At 34.8% G+C, this 22,113-nt stretch overlaps 1 protein-coding gene across 4 annotated transcripts in view; it reads left to right on the top strand.

The window, feature by feature from the left end:
- EPHA6 (EPH receptor A6) overlaps positions 1-22,113 on the top strand; it is a 745,715-nt gene that overhangs the window by 573,331 nt on the left and 150,271 nt on the right. For 3 of the 4 annotated variants that reach the window (XM_031958889.1, XM_031958890.1, XM_031958891.1), the window contains one exon: positions 4,552-4,761. In XM_031958889.1, coding sequence (XP_031814749.1) covers positions 4,552-4,761 — 210 coding nt within the window. Of the gene's footprint in view, positions 1-4,551; positions 4,762-8,484; positions 8,983-22,113 lie in introns of those variants that run through there. The other variant, XM_031958892.1, reaches the window with a different exon arrangement.

The following is a 22,113-nucleotide window of genomic DNA, read 5'->3' as shown; positions in this document are numbered from 1 at the left end:
CCCAGGCTTAACACAGGGTTTGGCACATAGTGGGCACTTAAAAAGTTAACATTTTTCTTTTGTTTCTGAGGCAATTAGGGCTAAGTGACTTGACCTTGGTCACACAAGTAGGAGGCATTAAGTGTCTGAGGCCATATTTGAACTCAGGTTCTCCTGACTTCAGGATTGGTGCTCTATTCACTGCACCACTTAACTGCTCTGAAAATTGACAAACTTTAAAAGAAAAACAAGCTGTACCTGATAGAGATTGTAGTTTCAGGTAAAATCCTGTTTCTCTATTCTACTGTATATATGGAAATGCATATCTAACCTGGTGTTTGTTAAATTCAGAATAATTATTTTAGAAAGTTATACTTTTGTTTGTCATATTTAGGTAAGACCTAAAGGCCAGACCACATATCATAACTGAAATGGGAAATGACAAGTAAAGGATATTAAGGAAGTCCAATGAGCTCCCAAACCTTTGAGAAAGGCTTGTCTTCTGTCATCCATATAAATAGAATTTCTTAAGTCTGACTCATCACTAGTTAGGCTCAGAATGGACTGGATCCAAAGCACTGGTATTAATGATTTGATTTCAACTTGAAAGGTCTCTAGTAGAGTGTCCCAGAGATTTTTGGATGATTCTGTGCATCCTTTATTTTTTTAATCCAAACTTTGGATAAAAGGTACAGATAGTGTGCTTATAAAAATTCAAAGAAAACACAAGACAACAACAAGAAATATTTGGAGAACACACAATCAAAAAAAAATTCTCAACAGATCAGACTGGTGGACTAAATATAAATAAATGAAATTTAATGAGGATAAATGTAAGGCTTTTCAAATGAAATTTTAAAAAAAACACTTCATCATTATACAAGATGAGAAAGACGAGACTAAACACCACTTCATCTGAAAAAAATATGGGACTTTTATGAGTGAACAATTGAGTACTGCAATTGGGGGGGGGGGGAAGATAATATAATTTTATACAATAGTAAGAGTTCTGTAGTGCCCAGAATGAGGGTTTCTCTTTATCAGACCATTTAAAGAGCTCAACTCTGAGCAGCAGAATGATAACAAGCTAGAAAGTATTCAGAGAAAGGTAAAAAGGAAGGGAAAGAAAGTGGAGAGAGAAAACATATACATACACATACATATATCAAATAGATAATTATCTCTGAATGTTTCTTAATTTGAAATATTTATCAATTGATTTAAATGAATTAATTTCAGAATATAAACCATAGCATCTTAGTTACTCTCCTTTATTCCTCAATTGAATTTTTGTTTCCAACCATTTTAATAGATAATCTAAATATATATATATGTAAATATATATATATATATATATATATATATATATATACACATATCAAATAGACAATAACAAAAAAATTTATCAAGCACCTACTAAGTACCGGGCACTCTGCTAAATTCTGAGGATACAAAGAAAAGTAAATAATAGTCCCTGTTCTCTAAAATCTTAGGGTATGATGGGGAGGGAAAATGCAAACAACTATGTACTATAAATATATACAAAGGCTAAAACTCAGAGGCACTAAGGGTACCCAGAAAGATTTTATTTTTTTTGCTAAAGGTAGGGCTTTAGCTAAGACTTGAAGGAAGCTAAAGAAGTCAGAAAGCAGAAGTGAGGAAACAATTTTAGAATGACTTGTTTTGGTTGAAACCATAGAGCAAGCTTCCATTCTTACCTTTACACCTTTATTTTTCATTCCCTATGCCTAAAATAGCTTTCCTCACAAACTCCATCTCCGTCTAATGAAGTCCTAACCATTTTCTAAGATTATCTCAAATATTTACACACTAAATTTTTTTTCTTAATTTTTCTAATTTCTGACCCACTCACTCACTCCAGTGGGTATGATCTCTCAATTATATTGAAAGTTTCTTCACTTACTTTACCTATGTACTTTATAGTGATTAATTAGCAACCAATCATTAAACAATCTTATAAAAATACCACAATGTCTCCAAATCTTTCTTATCCTTTGCTACTAGATTGAAAGTTTCTTAATTGGAAAAGAACTATGCCTTCCTTGTCTTTGTATGCATAATGACCCTCTATCCGGTGGATATTTGTTTAAATTCATAATTCTTGCTACTTTTTAGTCCTGCAATAATTGATTGAAATTAAAATGCTCTATTAGCCATGATGCCACAAAACTATATTTTAATAGGCAACAATACTACCCCTTTACATTATCTTAGTCCTTTCTGTCCCAAAGGAATTTATGCTTTCAATTCCATCCAAAGATTTGGGGTTTCTTAATTCAGAGGCAGGTAAGGTTAGTATTTTATAGAAGAGACAGATTTTTTCTCATAGTACTCTGTCTCAGAATATGTATTAGAAACATAAAAAACTAATAACACCAAAGTTTCCCTCTCTGGGTTATCTTTTCTACATTACATCTACTATATAATTACAGTAGAGATCTGAATAAATTACCTAGCTGAATAACATCCCCCTTCTTTTAAAAGGGTATTCATTTCCTTAGTATTCCTTTAAGTTGAGAGATGTTATAATGATTGTAGGAGATAAGATGGTATAGTACCCAGTTTCTTTATTCAATTACAGTAATAGTTGTATTCATTCAACTGATCAATGCATCATTGTTGCATGGAGCACAGAGAGTTTATATGACAGCTGAGGAGTCAGCTTCTTTTGGTAGCTCAGGTACTCCCTACGTGTAATTAATATCCCTTTGACAGCTGCTTTAGATCGAAGAGATATTGAAGTTTCTCTTTATCCTGTGTCTGAGCTATTGTAGAGCTTTCTGTTTTTAGTCAGTTATTGAGTCTGAAAGTATGGGTTGTAAAATCAGCCACGAAAGTCTTAAAGGCATGAAGTTTTCTTATGTTCTTCTCTAACATTAAGAAGAGCAAACTCATAATACACTATTTTCAAAAATGTTTTATCAAAAACTTTATACTGACTATTAAACCAATCAAGCTTGTACAATAACTTACATTTAAGAATCTGCTATTTATGTATGTAAGATGATAATCCTACTTCGTAAGTCAAAACTTCTAACTGCAACAGCCTTCCTTCCTCAGGACAACAACAATAGCAATCACCTTATGATCAGTATGTAGGTATAATCTTTCTCAATAGAATAGGGACTGCCTCTCTTTTGTTTCTGTTTTGTGTCTCTAAACATCTATTATATTGCCTAGAATACAGAAATTGCCTTTGAAATGTTTATTAATTGATTTAAATGAATTAATTATCAGAATATAGCATCTTAGTTACTCCCTTTTAGTCCTCAATTGAATTTTTTGTGCTTCTAATCATTCTAATTCATGTGGCTGAAATGCAATAATTATCATGACATTGTTTCTTTTTTTCAAAACTTTCATTAATAATGCTTTGCCCTGTTACAAAAACTTTTATATGTGCGCCTTGCCTAATATGATCTTCACAATAATCTCATGAGGGAGGGAATGAAAGTACAACTATCCACATTATATAGATAAAAGAGCCAAGGCTCAGAAATGTTAGATCAACTTTGCTAGGGTTATACAAATGAATGGAGCTTGATTTCAAACCCAAGCTGACTAACTCCAAGTCTTCATGCTGCCTTTAAGGTATAAGATTAAGGACTAAATCTGTGTTTCATTGCTGCAGAAACTTCCAGTTAAATAAGTGCCTTATACTAAAACTATTAAGTGTTTTCTTCACAACTCATAGTCTTAGAACATTCCCCAGAGCACCAAAAGATTAACTTAGTTGACCAATCACACAGCAAGTATGTTTACTTACACTAAGGCATACACTCCATCACTGACTCCATGCTGCTTCTTTGTTCCCTCTGTTTTAAGGAAACTTAAAAGTTCCTTTTCCCAGGAGTCCATTGTATTATAAACTTTATTTCTCTACTGATTTGCTTTATATAATGAAGCATGTTACTCTGTAAACTTTAAGTCTCTTAAAACTCACAAGCTATATATTCTTTTTCAGTGTAGCTTGTCTAATGCTGTCACCACACAACCACACCAATCCTTTTTGTTTGTTCTTTGTGACCTTTTCTAAGTTTTTATTAGCAATTTTTTGTATAATTTCCTTTTGTCTTTCAGGTTTTTGTAGAGTTCTGAGTTTAACTAACTTGATATCCTACTACATTTACTTTCTTTCCTACAGAATGGTGTGGTTGATTCAGGAACCCATAACTACTTAAAGAAAATCAATTCTCCACAGGGTCCTTTTCTGCCATCCTAATAATATCTTCACCAAGATTTAGCTATTAAAAATACTCTTCTTGAAATTCACTTTCTTCTTTTACTAATCTCTCCATTATTTTTTTGGGAGGATTGCTTGGTCATCTCCAACTGAATTTTTCTCCCCATTTAAAATGTTAAGCTATTTTCCCCTCTTCAGTAGGAATAAGATGGAGAAAAACCTTTATCCCAAAGAATTCTCCCTTTTTCTTTTTTTTAGTGAAATAGACATAAAAATAATATTCTCATGAAAGTGCAATGTAGACCATAAATGATCTTTAATATCCTAGGACTTCTAATTTACTTTTAACCTATAAAATTTCTTTTCAGAAACATGATGGCCACTTCACAGTTATTCAATTGATTGGTATGCTTCGAGGGATTGCATCTGGTATGAAGTACCTTTCTGATATGGGTTATGTACATCGAGATCTTGCAGCTCGAAATATACTAGTCAACAGCAACTTAGTGTGCAAAGTATCTGATTTTGGTCTGTCTCGAATACTAGAAGATGACCCAGAAGCTGCTTATACAACAACAGTAAGTTTTTGTCATATAATTTGCTACATTTTATATGTTTTCATATTTCATTCTCTTTTCTTTGTAATGCTTCATTATTAGAGATAGCCATATGATCTATGAGATTCTGGTAAATTTTATATTTTCTTATTTAACAAAAAAATCCATTAAGAAGTTTCTTTATATCATTAAATTATCAACCAAGTATCAAATTCATCTTTTCTTTCAACCAGTCAGCCAGTCAGTACCAAGCATTGTGATAAATTCTAAAGGTATTCAAAAAAATATGTAAAAGACAGACTGTGCTTAGGATAACATCTTTAGGATTCAAGTTACAGGACTGTCTTATAGATTTTTTTAAAAATCCTTATATAAATTATCTCAAAAACTAGAAGCCCCTGAATATCACACAAGCTAGACCTTAGCTCAATGAATGAATTGTTTTTGGTACGATTGTTAGGTTCTATTATAAATAACATTTCATCCTGATAGCAAATTTCATGCAAAGATTTGAAAGTGCATGATAATGCACATCTATTATCAATACAGAGACAGACTCCAAAAATGAGGTTGTTTTTACAGATGATTTCTGTTTTATCATCAGGGAAAGCTTAGGGATCAAAGACCAATTTGTTAGATAACCAGACTTTTTTTCTTGACTTCTTTAATCTAAAATAGCTTCCAAAATCTTTTAGCTATATTTTTCTATGCCACTGAATTCAAGTCCATTAAATTTCAATAATCTTTTGTGTTATTTAGTTATTGTGGATACCTACTAATTTACAGAATAAAATGTAATGAAATATTTTTTTCTTACATTCTTTGGTGAATTATCACACTGCTCTGACATTCTACAGCACTGAGAAATAATCAGAAACTGCCAAATCAATTTGATTCTCAGTTTTCTTTACCTTATATCCAATATTAATGAAAAATATTCATCTCCAATCTTTTGTCAATATTTATTTCATTTCCTGTGATCTTTGTTTTTTTTAGAAATTTGCTATTCAGTTATTAAAAGATTCAATCAAAGTTCAATATTTTAAATATAGAATTTTGTGCCCTAAATTTGTTTGTTTTAAGAGGTCCTCTGGTGGCATTTTCACTAGCTTTTATAACAAAAAGTCACAGTTCTGGAGAAAATAAATTAATCTCTCAGAGACAGATGAATAAGATGTTGATATCAACTGATTTTTTCATTTGAATAAAAGGCTTCATAAAAACTAGAGACTACAGTATCTGTAAATAAGATATTTGTTTTTAAAAATACCATTCTACCTCATTTTTTAATGAAAAAAATCATGATGATCTATAGGCTTCAAGGCTCATGACTTTTCACCTTTTAGTATTTACAAATGTGCAACCATAAAGACAATTTTGAAATTATTGGTAAAAATGGATAAGCTTGCTTCTTCTGTCACTCACATTATTAATAAGCCTAGAAAAAGGTAGAAGCAGTATTTACAAAAGATAAAACAAATTAAATTTGTTGAAATATAAAAGGAAATATAAAATACCTTTATTAACAAAATGACTATGTGATTGGCTAGCAAAATGTAGATTATTTATACAATTAAAAAATTCACTTCTTTTTTAGCTAGATGCTCAATTAATTTAATTAGTAAACAAGATTTATTTCAATAACCTAGCTAAAGCAAAAGTGTCTAATCATAGTATGATGTTTTAGATTTTCTAAGTCTACATAGATGCTAGGTAGTATGTTCTGTTGTACAGAACACTATATAACACATAAGAATTATTATATGCCACTTTAGAATTCTACAATCTAAGGTTGTATTGTTTTTAACCGCACCAATGTCTTTTATTGGGGAAGCTAAGTGGTATAGTGGATAGAGCACCTGGGCTAAAGTCAGGAAGACTCATCTTTCTGAGTTCAAATCTGAGTGACCCTGGGCAAGTTTCCTTAACTTTAAAATGAGCTAGAGAAAGAAATGTCAAACCTTTGTTTCAAGGAACCCCACAGCATATACTAATGATTATTTCTCCCACAATATGAAACTGAATTATTAAAAGCTGATTTACATTCAGATCTTTATTACATGTATCACCACACAGCATATATTTGTACTTTTTTCCAAGGATATTTTGATTTCGGACAAAAAACAGATATTTCACATAAAACAAAAATCTAGCCCATTGTCTCAATTGAATATTTCTAGTTTCAGTTTGGCTCAGTTTAGCTTTAGTTTATATGTAATTATAGTACGGTTGAAATTATCATTTTTGCTTCATTAGTATTAAAGTTTCCTAAAACACAGTTTTTGGAGGGCTGGAATAGAAAAAGGTTTTGTTTTTTTGTTTTTCATTAAATGGGGAAAAAGGTATGCAGCAGAAAACCTTTTCAGTAAGATTAAGGACATTTTAAAGATATTGGTTAGCTAGGTCTAATTCCCAAGATATTGTGATTGCTCCAGAGTCTGGAAAAAAAAAGATCATTTTTCAGAGAGATTATTACTGCCTAAATTGAGAGAAAGATGACTATGATCAGAGTCATAAGTAAGGTGAGTCAGAAAAGAAATTAGCTCAGAGCTATCACTTATAAGAAGCTACACAGTCACCTTTGCTCCCTTTCCATCTCATTACAGGGGTGAGTAAGGAGGACCAAAGAACTTTTTAACCTGTACTTCATAGCACAAGCTTTGTCCACTGGTGTTCTTCTTCCCCCACCCAACTCTGACCCTACCAGCAGCAAGGATAAGCAAGGATAGTCACTAAAGTTCAGACTTGGGCCTATATTCAGCCCTATACAGAACAGCAAGGAAGTAGCAGGGAACCACAGGCTCAGTAATCCACAAGAAGGTTCTCAATTTATGCTAAGGTCCTTTAGGCCATAGATCCAGCTAGGAGGGCAAAGCTTAACAGAATACCACCTGTGTATGCCTCTCACAGACAGAATGACACTGACCACAAAATATTGGTGCAAAATGTTGTCGAAATTAGCTAAATAACCTCCCTACTACCTAAGAATGGTTCCTAGAAGTCTAAAAGCAATGTTTAAGAAACTTATATATCTGTAACTGGGAGAAATTTCTTTAATTCATTTATAAGCAATCCCATTACACTGAAGATGAAAAAATACATTTTAAAATGAAAATAGAGGAGGAGGAGAAGGGAAGGAGGAATGGAGGGAGGAATAGAAGTAAGGGAGGGGAAGGAGGGAAGAAGGGAGGGAGGGCAGAAGGAGAAAGGGAATAAGGAAGGAAGGAAGGAAGGAAGGAAGGATGGAAGGAAGGGGAAGGAAGGAAGGAAGGAAGGAAGGAAGGAAGGAAGGAAGGAAGGAAGGAAGGAAGAAAGGAAAAAAGGAAAAGAGGGACAGAAGGGGAGGGAGGAAGGAATGTAGGGAGGGAAGAAAAAAGGGAGGGAGGGAAGGAAGAAAGGGAGGAGCTTAGGGAGGAAGTAGGAAGGAAGGAAGGGAGGAAGGAAGGAAGAGAGGGAGAGAGGAAAGGAAGGAAGGAAAGTTCAGTTTGCATTCAAATATCATAAGTGTTGTAGGCTGGTATCATTTTTCATCATGAGTCCATTGGGATTTTCTTAGAGAACTGTATTGCTGAAAATTACCAAGTCATTCACAGTTATTTATTGTATATATATTGTATATATTGCTGTTTGTAACCTCCCACCCAGAGATTTCTGGTTATTAGTCTTACCCAGTTCCCAGTCCTTCAGAAAATCTCTGTCCACTTTTCCTACAGTGGTTCTTTACCAATCTTACCCCAATCATAGGTCTTCAGAGATTTCTGGCCACTGCCTCTCCGAACAGTAGTTTTCACATCCAACAGAGCACCCAAAGACACTGGCATGTGAGCTCAAGACTTTATTCGACGTGTTCTCATCATGCACTCTCCTGCACTCTTACTGACCTCCTGCTACCTCCTGCTGACTCCTGCTGAACTCCTGTTGAATTCCACCTACTTCCTGGTCCCCACTGCTTATATAGGGTCTATAAGGTCACAGGAACAGTCAATAAGGGAAGGAGATGTCTCCTGTTGATGATGTGTTTTCAGTATGACCAGAGTTCCCACTTGAGAGGCCGTGCCTGCTGACTGCAGAAATTACATCTGGGTGCCTCAGGCTTCAAGTCCTCTGTACTTCTTCTTATGTGATGCGCGGCTCCTCCTCTGATCCTTACAACTGTTATCATGAAGAATATTCTTCTCATTGTGTTTATTTCATTTGTGACCAAAAAAAAACAAAAAACAACTTTGATATTGGGATTAAGTGCTTTTTTAAATGTTTGATAGAATTCAATTGTGAATCCATCTGGCGTTAAGGATATATTTTCTTCAAAAATGATTTATGACTTGTTCAATTTCCTTTTTGTAAAATGGGGTTATTTAAGTATTCTATTTCTTCTATGAATCTGAGCAATTTATATTTTTGTAAATAACCATCTATTTAGCTATGGATTATCAGTCATTTTAGCAAATAATTGAGCAAAACAGCTCCTAATAATGGTCAGGAAGCAAGATGTTGCCAGCAAGAAATTAGAAAGGAAAATTTGAGTACAGGAATTTTAAAAGATCAAAAAAATGAGTTGATCATGTGGCAAGAGGGAGAGTTGACTAACATAGAACCCATGTCCTCCATTAGCATCTTGGTAATATCAAGGAAAATTCATGAAAAACCTTAGCACATTGGGAATACTCCCAGTGATGAATATATGAGAGATCATGCATAAGAGTAAAGGGACAGAAATAAGGATTTGTAGTCTGAATTATTAGAGAGAATGCCCACACTGATGATATTAAAGATCCATTGAAGTATTGAACAACCTAGCCAAAGGTTAGGGAAGAGGGTGGAAAGAAGATAGAAACCCTGAGGGAATAAACCATTTCCTTCAAAAAAAACACATGTAATAGTTTTGATTATATTAAATTAAAAAGGTTTTGCACAAACAAAACTAACGCAGCCAAGATTAGAAGGTGTGGTGTTCTCTTCTTTTCTAAAATATAATGGTTCTCTGAGCAAGTTTCTTGGGGAGGTTTCTGGAGGCAGCCTTAGTTTTGGTTAGGTGTAATAATCACCTCAAATGCAGCCAGGTGTTAAAAGTTTAAATCCTTTATTGTCTCCTTAAAAATAGCCCAGTTAGTTTTCTTAGAGGCTTATTTCACTCCTTGGTTCCAAGACCTCTTGCAGCTTGTCTGCCAGCTTCAGCCTCCAGATCTCTCTGAATCTGAAACTTGACTCAGTCTCTCTACCTTCTCCTCTTCCCAATCCCCAGTTCTGCCCGACTGAATTCTGGCTCTCAATCTCCTCAACTGACTTCTCACTTCACTCCTTACTTATGAATCGCCCGAAGTGTCCTCACTGACTTGTTGTGGTGTTCTTTTTCTTTAAAATAGAATATAATGGTTCTCTCTGGGCAGGTTTTTTGGGAAGGTTTTCTGGAGGCAGCCTTAGTTTCAGTTACAAGTAAATAATCACCCAAATGCATTCAGGTGCTAAAAGTTCAGATCTTTTATTGTCTCCAATATAGCCCAGTTAGTTTTCTTAGAGGCCTATCTCTCTGCTTGGTTCCAAGAGCTCTTGCAGCTTTGTCCTTTGCTTCTGCCTCTGCTTTCTTCAGCCTCCAGCCAGCACCTCCTTGCCTGGGGCTAGGCAGCTTTCTGGAGAGCCTTTCAGACCAGCGTTGGTCTCAGTGGGGGATGTGCATGAGCCCAGCCACCACAGCTGTGTGAGATGAAGTGAATCTGGTTGCGCTTCCAAGAGTGGGCTTCTGCTGAACTGACTGATGCTCCTCCATTCTGAATCTTTTCAACTGAACTCTCGACCAAGCCTCTGTCCACTTCTTATATATGATCTTCCAAAGGTTAACTCCTCCTCTAAGAGAATGGGATTATGGGTTTTCTCCCAGAGTGCTTTCTGGCCGTAAGAGCTTCAAGGGAGGTGCGAATTTGGTTATCTCATAATAAACCCTGAAATCTCCCAAACATGTGAACTCCAATGAGTACTTATATACATCTTGCTTATAGGAGCTCTCTAAGATGTGAACACAAGCATTATTGTCTATCAGTATTAGTGACTTATCACCTTGTAAGGATTCCTTCTAAGGTGTGAACCAATAAGTACTGTATCAATTCCATTGAGTTAACACCAGAATTCTGACATCTCCTTTGAGTTTTCACCTTGTTTCAAGTTGAGTTGACACTAGGATTCCAACAACTTGTAGCTCTCAATATCTCCAACTGACCCTTGATGAGACTGAGAGCTTCTTATATATGATCTCTTAAAGGTGTGAACCTAAAGGTTGATTCCTCCTCTGAGAGAGTAGGATTGTGGGAGTTGTAAATTCTATGAATCTCATACTGAATACTGATTTGTGAATCTCCCAAACTTGTGAACTAATATGTAAGCTAATGTGTGAATTCTCAATGGTGTAAACATAAACATTGTTTCTATTAATTCTAATGAGTTAACATCTTGTTTCAAATTCTCACTCATAACAAGAAGGGAAGTACAAAACTGATAAACAATTTTTATATCCAAGGGTTCTGATAAAGACCTCATTTCTAAAATATAAAGAGAACCGACTCAAATTTATCAGCATACAAGCCATTCTCCAATTGATAAATGGTCAAAGGATATGAATAGACAATTTTTAGAAGAAGAAATTGAAACCATTTTTAATCATATGAAAAAATGTTCTAAATAACTACTAGAGATGCAATTTAACAGGTATCACTGCATACTTCTCAGATTAGCTAAACTCATAGGAAAACATAATGATAAATGTTGGAAGGGATGTGGTGTTGGAATCCTTACAAAGTGTTGTCATTAGAATTGATAGAGACAATAGTTATCTAATTTAGCATGGTTCAGTATGATTGATCTGATCCTACAAGGAGATGTTATGGGCCAGAACTTAAACCAAGGTACTAAATGGAATTGAGGAGACAATATTTAAATCTAGTTTGGAACTGATTTAATCCTACAACAAATAATGGTTTCCCAGTGATATAATGATTGGTGTGTACTCAATGTACAGCATATAAGCAAGAAGCTCTCAGGGCCAAAGAGCACTCTGGGAGATTGAGAAGCCACGAGTTGGAGTTGAGCTAGAGGCAGAAGCTAGAAGAGTTAAAAGACAAGCTGCAAGAGCTCTTGGAACCAAGGAGGGAGATAAGCTTCTAAGAAAGCTAACCGGGCCCAAGGAAAGAGACAAGACTTGAAAGAAGAAAATAAACGTTTGGATTTTATCAGCTGACTGTATTTGAGGTGATTATTGCTCTGAACCAAAACTAAGGCTGCCTCCAGAAAACTTCCCCAAGAAACCTGCTCCCAGAGAACCATTATATTATACAAGAAGAACATGTACAATGTGGGAAAAGCGGAACATTAATACATTGTTGGTGAAGTTATGAACTGATCCAAGCATTCTGGGGAGCAATTTAGAACTAGAAGCCCCAAAGATATGCATACTCTTTGTTCCAACAGTGTGTCTCCTGGGTCTGTATCCCAAAGAGATCATAAAAAAGAGAAAAGGACCCAAATGTGCAAAAATGTTGGCAATACTCCTTTTTGTCCTGGCAAGGAACTGGAAACTGAGTGAATTCTCATCAGTTGGGGAATAGCTCAATAAGTTATGGTATTTGAATGTAATGCAATACTATTTTTCTATAAGAAGTAGACTGATTTTAGAAGGGCCTAGAGAGACTTGCATGAATTGATGCTAAGTGAAGTGAGTAGAACCAAGAAATCCACAGCAGCAACAACAGGATTATGTGAAAATCAACTCTGATGGACTTGATTCTTTTCATCAATGAGGAGATTTAGGCCAATTCCAATAGATTTGTGATGGAGAGAGCCATCTGCACCCAGAGAGAGAGGACTATGGAGACTGAATGTGGATCATAGTAGTATTTTCACCTTTGTTGTGTTGTTTGCTTGCTTGTTTTTTTCATTCTCATTTTTTCCTTCTTGATCTGATTTCTCTTGTGCAGCAATGATAAATGTAGAAATCTGTTTAGAGGAATTACACATTTAACATAGTGAATTATTTGGTGTCTAGGAAATTGGGAAGGGGGAAAATAAAGAGAGAAACTTGGAAAACAAGGTTTTGCAAGGATGAATGTTAAAAAACTATCTGAGCATGTATTTTGAAAAATAAATAGCTATTATTATTTTTTAAATAAATAAATAGAAAAATACATCCAACTTTCTTCATTCCAGCCACTTGTCCCATGTGAAGATTTTGTTAGTTACAACTCTGACTTTAAGTGTTAACTTAACAAAAAAAGCTAGGGTTAGAAATAATAATCATTGTGAAAAAAATAATATTTTTCCTCATTCAATCTGCATATGCATATATTCGTAAGCTCTACATTTTAGGCTACATGTGTTGTGAATGTTGTTCTTCCATAAGACTGATCTTGATATTCCTTTTGACAGATATTCATTCATATTCAAATATCTGAAGGGTATACTAAAGTGTAAGATACATTGTGATTTTTTTTCAAGACTCTCCACCTCTTTAAGGATGGCCCTGAGACACAAAGATTAGTTTTAAACCAAACAGGTATAAAATAACATCATAAACATTCTATCTCAAAGTTATAATGAAAACTTCACAATAAGCATTAATATTTTGCAGAGATTTAATATGAATCTATCTGAGTTTGATATGAGTATTTTTTAGTTCTATGGTTGCTTATATTTCTCATTTAAATTAATAGTTGTTTGAAATTTTCAGATATTCCCTTATAACAGGAGCAAATCATTGCCAACAAATTCTATCTGGTAAAAAACAAGTTACACAAAACATAAATTAAGGATGATTACTCCTCACTTTACAAAGGGAAGATTCTTTACTCCTGGTAACATTATTTTAAATATGATTCAGTAGCACTCATTTAAATAGAAAATCTCTTTGACATATTTAAATTAAATATAATAAGTATTTATAAAGTTCCCAATATGCTTAAGACACTATGCTAGACGGCTAAAGGTGGCTCCTAAGCCATCTTTAAGAAAGTTAGGGATTCTGAAAAATGAAAGTGAATAGGAAATTTACTCCAAATATGGGAGATAACTTGCAAAGAGAGTCTGGGGGAAGAAAGAATGTCTGATGATGATGATGAAAATGATGATAATATTATGCATATAGCACATTAAGGTTTAGAGACAAATACTAATTCATTTGATCTTGGGGAGGGAAGGGAAATAGATTTTACTATTATCCCCATTTTACATATGAGGAAATTGAGACAGCCAGAAATTAAGTGACTTGACTGTGATTACATACTTAACAAATAACAAAAAGGCCAGCTTTAAACTGCCTGGCTCTAGGTCCAACACTCTATACACTATTCCACCTATGTGCCTCACTTGGAAAAGGATGGAAAATAATTCAATTTGAATTGTATGGAGAATATATAAAGAGAAATAATATAAGGTTGTATTTTAAACATAGTTGGAATGCTCATTGTCAAAGACTTGAAATTTCACATGGAACATTTTGCAAATTTTTATCCTTTAAGCTATTGCTTAAATATGAGTGAAATTTTTTAAATAAAATAGTAATGTGAACATTTGCATTTTAGATATGTAAATTTGATGACTGAGTGGAAGATGAATCAGAGAAGGGATAGCAAGGAAACCAGTTAAAAAACGAATATAAGAAAATATACAGAATAGAAGTGATAAGAGCACAAACTATCTGTTGTGTGAATCAAAAGAATGAAACATTACACCATTTAAAGAATGCTTCGGTGTAATATACTATTCATAAATTTATCTGTTGTTCTGCTATTGTTTTATCATGATCATCATTTGCTTATAATCTGTATGTGTCTGTATTAGAAATGCTAAATAGCATTGCCTAAAAATAATGAAAATTTGGTTCCATCTTGGTTCTTTTCCACAATGAGGTGATTCAGGCTAATTCCAAAACTTATGACAGAGAGAGGCATCTGCATCCAGAAAGAGAGCTATGATGGCTGAACATGGATCACAACATAGTATTTCCACATTTTTTTGGCATGGTTGTTGTTTGATTTTTTTTTCCTTTCTCATTTTTTTTCCTTTTTGATCTGATTTTTCTTCTGCAGTATGATATATGTGCAAATATATTTAGAAGAATAGCAGATGTTTCACCTAGACTGGATTATTTACTGCCTAGGGGAAGGAGATAAGGAAAAGGGAGGGAGAAAATTTGGAAAACAAGATTTTGCAAGGGTTAATGTTGAAAACAATCACTGCATGAATTTTGAAAATAAACAACTATTATTAAAAATTTGGGGAAAAAAGAAAATTGGATTTCATTTACCTTTGAAAAACATTAGAAAGATGGTATATAGGACTCACATTTATGATAAAAAATATTGCTTTAATTAACCAATATAATAAGAATTGGATAATACTTGGGAGGGGGAAAGTGTTATCCTTTCCTTGACAATAAATGACTTCTTTTCTCTTAAACAGAAAATCATAATTACATAAGTTGTAGCATGTCAATCAGGTCTTAATCATCTAGATTTTGGCTTCTGCATAGAAAAATTTTGCTTCTTTATACTTAAAATATATTGCAAGCAAGTAGTCAGAGGGTGATCAAATGGGTCTTTTTTCCAGCCCTGGCTAAGCAAGGTCTACACAAAATGACTTGGTTGTGCTTTATATATTTCCAGAAATGTAAACCAAAGAATTTAAAATAAGTAAGAAGAGAAAAGTTTGAAATTTCGGGTTCTCTGTTATACTGTATAAGTGTTGTTCATCAGCACAAGTAATTTAGAAATGACTGTACACTCTGTTTAATCTTAACCAGTAAAAAAAAAATCTCCATATTTTATATTACCTTGTAATAGAGTATGAGGCAAAAAGTTAATAAGTATTTATTTAGGGTGGAATCAAGATGGTAGAGAGTAGACAGGTTTTTGTCTGAGCTCTTCCTGGCTTCCTTCAGATCCACACCAGATCAAAACTCTGAACAAGTTATGAAGTGAAAGAATCAAGAGATATTTGGAGTGTAACAAGTTTCCAGCAGACGATATTTTGGAAGAACTTCAGGGGATGTTCCCCTCAATTGGGGATGGTGGAAAACAGCTCAGCACAGGCTCAATGGGCTTTCTCATGAGAGGAATCTAATGGAAGACTCTTAGCCAAAATAAAGCACTATTAGCTACTCTGCCCTGGTTCAGAAACCAGTGGATTAGCAAACTAGCTGTGAGACCTCTAATGGAACTACAGAAGACAAATAGTAGGCCCCTGAACCCAAGCATATCATGCTTGGCCATGTCCACCCAGCACAGGAAGGAAGCCAGCAGGACTCGCATTAGGACTGTAAGAAGCTGCTGTTGCCTGTAAAGAAAGCTTGGAACAATGTACCTTTTTCTCTAAGAACAGACCTCAACTTTTAAAAATGAGCAATACAGCAGTAAGAGCTCTGACCATAGATAACTATTATGGAAAAAGGAAAGAACAGACCTCAAGTCCTAAGGACACTAATGAAGTATTAAAGGGTGATATGAGTTGGTCTCCATCTCAAAAGGTTCTCTTGGAAAAATTCTTAAAAGATAGTTAAAAGAGAAATGGAGAAAAGAAATGAAAGTTTTGCAAGAGAGTTTGGAAAAGGAAACACAGAAATTATCTGAAGAACACGCCTTTAAAAATAAATTTGGTAAAATGGAAAAAGAATACAACTACTTAAAAAATAGATTTAGTGAAATGCAAAAAGAAACAACTCCTTGAAACACAGAATTGATGAAGTGGAAAAAGAGAACAACTAACTAAAAAATAGAATTGGTGAAATGAGGTGAGGGGGGGAATCCAATGAATAAAACAATTCGTTTAAAAGTTCAATTAGTCAAATGGCTAAGGAAGTAAAAAAGCTAAGTGAAAATAATCCACTAAAAACTAGAATTAAACAAATAAAACTGAATGACTCAATGAGACACCAAGAATCAGTCCAAAAAAGAAAAGAAAGAAAAATAGAAGAGAATGTAAAATACCTCATAAAAAAAACCTGATCTGGAAAAGAGATCCAGGAGCAACATTCTAAGAATTATTGGACTATCTGGAAAACTACGATGAAAAAAAGAGTTTAGATAACATCTTTCAAGAAATCATCAAGGAAAATTGCCCCAATCTCCTAAGACCAGAGAGTAAAATAGTCATTGAAAGAATACATAGGTGTCCTTTTGAAAGAGACACGAAAACGAAAACTCTAGGGAATATTGTAGCTAAATTTCAGAATTATCAAACCAAGGGAAAATACTGCCAGAAAGAAACAATTCAAATATCATAGAACCACAATCAATATTACCCAGGACCTAGAAACTTCCACTTTAAAGGATCAAAGGACCTGAACTATGATATTCCAGAGGGCAAGACTGCAGCCAAGACAGGTATCCACCAAAATTAAGCATTATCTTTCAGAGAAAAAGATGTATATGCAATGAACTAGGTTAATTTCATGTATTTTTAATGAAAAGACAAGAACTGAAGAAAAATTGATCTTCTAATACAGAACTCCAGAGTAAGATAAAAAGGAAAAAAGGGGGAAATATTTTTTTTAGTAAAAAAAATTACATCTCTATGTGGAAAGATGATATATTAAACTTTTGAGAACTGTACCTTTGTTAGGGGCATACTTAGAGGGTGTAGGTATAATTTGACTTTATTGTGATGATACAAAAATGAAACTAGGGGTGGAAAGAGATTATACGGAAAGAAGAGGAAAAAGGAGGTAAAATAGAGTAAATTATATCACATGAGGAAGCAAAAAAGACCTATTACAATTGAGAGAGAAAAGGAAGGGGAATGAGAGTTATGTGAACCTTACTCTCACCAGATTTGGCTCAAACATAGAATATCAAACATTTAATTTGATAGTGAAACTTGTGTCATCCTTTAGGGAAATAGGAGAAGGGAAAGGAAAGAGGGGAGGCAAATAGAAGGTAGAATAAAAGGAGAAGGAGAAAGGGATAAGAAAGAGGACAGGGGTTATAAAAGAAGAGAGCTGATTAAGGGCGGTGAATATTGTAGCTAAATTTCAGAATTATCAAACCAAAGTAAAATACTGCCAGAAAGAAACAATTCAAATATCATAGAACACTGTGGAGTAAAACACTGGGGAGAAGAGAAAGGGGGAAAGGAAAGAGAAAAATATAACTTGGGGAAAATTAAGATAATGGAAAATACAGAGTGTAATTTAACTGTGGATTTAAATGGGATGAACTCTCCCATAAAATAAAAGTGGATAACAGACCAGATTAAAAGCCAGAATGCTACAATATGTTGTTTACAAGAAAAACATTAAAAGCAGAGAGATACATACAGAGTAAAGGTAAAAGGCTGCAGCTGAATTTATTCTGCTTCAGCTGAAGTAAAAAAGGCAGGGGTAGCAATCCTCATCTCACATCTAACAAAAGCAAAAATAGATCTAATTAAAAGAAATGAGAAAGGAAACAAAATTTTGCTAAAGAATATCATAGATAATAAAGTAACATCAATACTAAAGATATATGCACCAAGTGGTATAGCATCCAAATTCCAACAAGAGTAGTTGAGAGTTGTCAGAAGAAATACAAAACCATAGTGGGGGGATCCCCACCTTGCTCTATCAGACATAGATAAATTGAACCACAAAATAAATTTTAAAAGAAGTTAAGGAGGTAAACAGAACTTTAGAAAAAGTAAGTATGAAAGGCCTTTGGAGAAAATTGAAGAGACATAAAGGAATATACATTTTTCTCAGTTATATTGAATCTACACAAAAACTGACCGTGTCCTAAAGCATAAAATCCTCAAAAGCAGATGCAGAAAGAAATAGTGAGCGCATCTTTTCAGATCATGATGCAATTAAAATTATATATAATAAATGGCCAGGGAAAAATAACCAAAAATTAATTGGAAACCAAATAATCTAATCCTAAAGAATAAATGGGTGAAACAACAAATCATAGGAACAATTATAATTTCATGCAAGAGAATGACAACAATGAAATAACATACTAAAATTTATGGAATGCAGCCAAAGCAATTCTTAGAGAAAGTTTTATATCTCTAGATGATTATTTGAATAAAATAGAGAAAGAGATCAACAACTAAAAAAAATCTAGAAAAATGGACAAATTTAAAAACCCCAATTAAATACCAAATTTGAAATTCTGAAAATAAAAGGGGAGATTAATAAAATTGAAAGTAAGAAAACTATTGAACTAATGAACACAAATAAATTTGATTTTATAAAAAAAAAAAAACAAAATAAACCTAAATGTTTAATTTGTTTAGAAAAGGGCAATAAGAAAATCAAATTGCTAATATCAAAAATGAAAAGGGTGAAATTACTACCAAAGAAGAGGAAATTAGGGCAATAATTAGGAACTATTTTGCCCAGCTGTATGCCAATAAATCTGATCATCTAAATGAAATAGAATACTTACAAAAATATAAATTGCCCAAATTAACAGAGGAGAAAATAAATTACTAAAATAATCCCATTTTAGAAAAATAAATCGAACAAGCTATTTATCAACTCACTAAGAAAAAATCTTCAGGGCCAGACAGATTTTACAAGTAAACTCTACCAAACATTTAAAGAACAATTAATTCCAATATTATGCAAACTATTTGGTAAAATATGGAAAGGAGTCTATTATGGGCCAGAACTCTGAAACAAGGATTTTTACAAGGTGCTGCCAGTAGAATTGATAAATACAATGGTTATCTACTTTGTCATCGTGCTTAATAATTGTCTAGTTCAGTACATGTACTTAGTACTTCATATAGTTCTACAAGATTCACACCTATGATAATGTAATTATAAGAGAGCATATAAGCTAGGAGGCTCAGCCAGAGTCAGAGCCAGAGAAAACAAGTGGACTGGAGGCAGGAGGATTTCAAGCTCTCAGAGCAAAAGAGAGACAGATTCATTCACTTCATCTCACGCCAGGATGGTGGTGGCCTCCTACACTTCCCCCACTGAGACCAAGGCCGATCTCAAAGGCTCTCCAGAAAGCTGGCCTGGACCTCAGGAAAAGAAACTAGAATATGAAGAAGATAATAAAGAATTTGGACTTTAATACCTCGCAAATTCTTGTGGTGATTACCCTGCTGAAAAGAAGGCTGCTCCAAGACCTCCAGAAAACCAACAAAGAACTTTACATTTTTGTGCCCAATGTGGGACTAAGGACCTACATCTGCAACCCAGAAATTAGGGCAAGTACAAAAACACACAAGAAGGAAACTATGTTAAGAGCTAAACTAGTATTTCAGCTGACATAGGACAAATGTTTAGAAAGGAAAACGTATAGAAAGCAAGGTTAGACTAATAATAAGCCAAGGTTTCACTGTAACTTGGAAGTAGATCATTGAACTCTTTGAAATATTAAAATACACATCTCCTTGGTTCTCTAAGGAAAAAGAATTAAATCCAGGAAGAGTGAAAATTAGTAGGAGAGCAGCTATGTGAATATTATAATGATAATGGTCCTAATTCAATTCCTAAAGAAACGTTTTATACATATAACTTAATACAATTGGCTTTAGGAAATTATATAAGTATTAGAATAAGGAAAAAGAAGAAAATACAAGAGGGGAGGACAAACTAGGTGAAAAGAATGAAGAATTATTCAAGAAAGGAGTTAAGTATAATTCTGATGAAAGTAAGGAGTGTGGTACTTCACAGCAGGAGCCATTAGGGCATTCCCCATCTCATGACCCTCCCCTGTGAAGATCACAGATTTTAAAATCAGCTGGAATCAGGAATTCAGGTTAGGGGAAAATCGTCAGTCTTTATTCTCAGTGAAGAAGGATCAGGGGTAGAAGAGAATGGGCAATAGCAATGTGTGTAGCTGAGTCAAGAAGCTAGCTCGACCAGCAGCCACACGACCAGCAACTAGGAGTATGGAACCCAGGCCCAATCTCTCCCAGCTTCTCTTCCTGTCTCTCTCTGCCTCCACCCACCAAAATCGTCATTTCCTATAAAACACATCAGGACTTGCACAGAGAATGGGCGGGGGCCATTCTTTATCCAATCATGTATATTAATAGAGTATAGCCCAATTACTATTTAGCCTCACGTACTTGGGACCTCAGTTCATCAACTCAAACCTCAGCCCATTACATCTCCCGCTTTCTTTTATTTTAGAACACAGGTGGTCATGCCATCCCTGGCTCCTCAGGGAGGTCAGAGCCCCCAAGGGGAGGTGATCAGAGCCTCCCTAACTTCTCAGGGAAGGAGGTGAAAACACCGAAAAGGAGATGATCACAGCCTCCATGACTTCTCAGGAAAGGTGGTGAAAGCACTAAAAAGGAGATGATCACGCCCTCCCTGACATCTCAGGAAGGGAGATGAAAAGCACCAAAGGGAAGTGGGGGTTGTTAGCGGGTTTCTGGGCCGAAGGGTCTTATTATGCACAAACCCATCAGCATGGGAGGTATTACACAAGCACATAGCAATAACGCAGAGGCTATTAGGGATGACTCTCCCCACAGTCAGTGCAGGCTCGATGTGGTGTAACAAACATGAATTGTACACACAAGTAGCGGAATAGCAAACAATATAAATCAACATGGTGTTGGAAAAGATCACCAGAAGTCCTAGAAGGAGGGTATGTAAACAACAGTCACACATACACCTTCAGCAGCCAAGAGATAGTCCAAAACCAATCTATTGTCCATTGATTCACATGTCAGGGAATCCAATGATCCTCCTGAGTTTTTGAAGTCCTGCAAAAGTCTTTTTATGTGTTAGGGAATCCAATGATTCCAGCAGATTTTGAAGTCCTGTAACAGTCTTATCATTTCTCAGAGAATCCAATAAGGACATAAATAGGACATTAAGTCCTATGTCTCAGAGAATCCAATGATTCCTGAGGGTTTTCAAGTCCTATATCTCAGAGAATCCAATGATTACTGAGGGTTTTGAAGTCCAACAATCTTTGATGTCCATGAGTCAAACGCCATAATTGCCACACTCTTTCAATGGAGAGCACAATCAGCAACAGCACCACCCGATATTTCTTGGGTCTTCTCCTTTGTTTCAAGGGTCTGCTCTGTCTCTCTGTGATGGACAAGGCGAATATGGCTCGTTGGCACCCATCTGATTCCTTCTCCAGCTGTAGAGATACAAGCAAACCCTCTCCCCAAAGCAGTTAGCCTATCTGGTCCTTTCCATTCACCACTTTCTGGGTCTCTCCACATCATCTGGCGATTATCTAAAGATAGTGGAGCTGCTCGCACTGGACACTGACCTCCCGGGGGGTTATAAAACCTGCCGGAGCCAGTGAATCTTTGTCAAAAAAATCAAGAAGTTAATAGTATAAAGGGCTAGATTCAGAAGTTCTCTAGGGTTACCTGGGGCACCCCTTTCTTTTGTTTTTGGAGGAGCATCTTAATATCTCTGTTTCTCCTCTC

Source organism: Sarcophilus harrisii, chromosome 3 (assembly GCF_902635505.1).
Source record: "Sarcophilus harrisii chromosome 3, mSarHar1.11, whole genome shotgun sequence".
NCBI classification, from domain to species: domain Eukaryota; kingdom Metazoa; phylum Chordata; class Mammalia; order Dasyuromorphia; family Dasyuridae; genus Sarcophilus; species Sarcophilus harrisii.
This window is presented reverse-complemented; position numbering and strand designations above follow the sequence as displayed.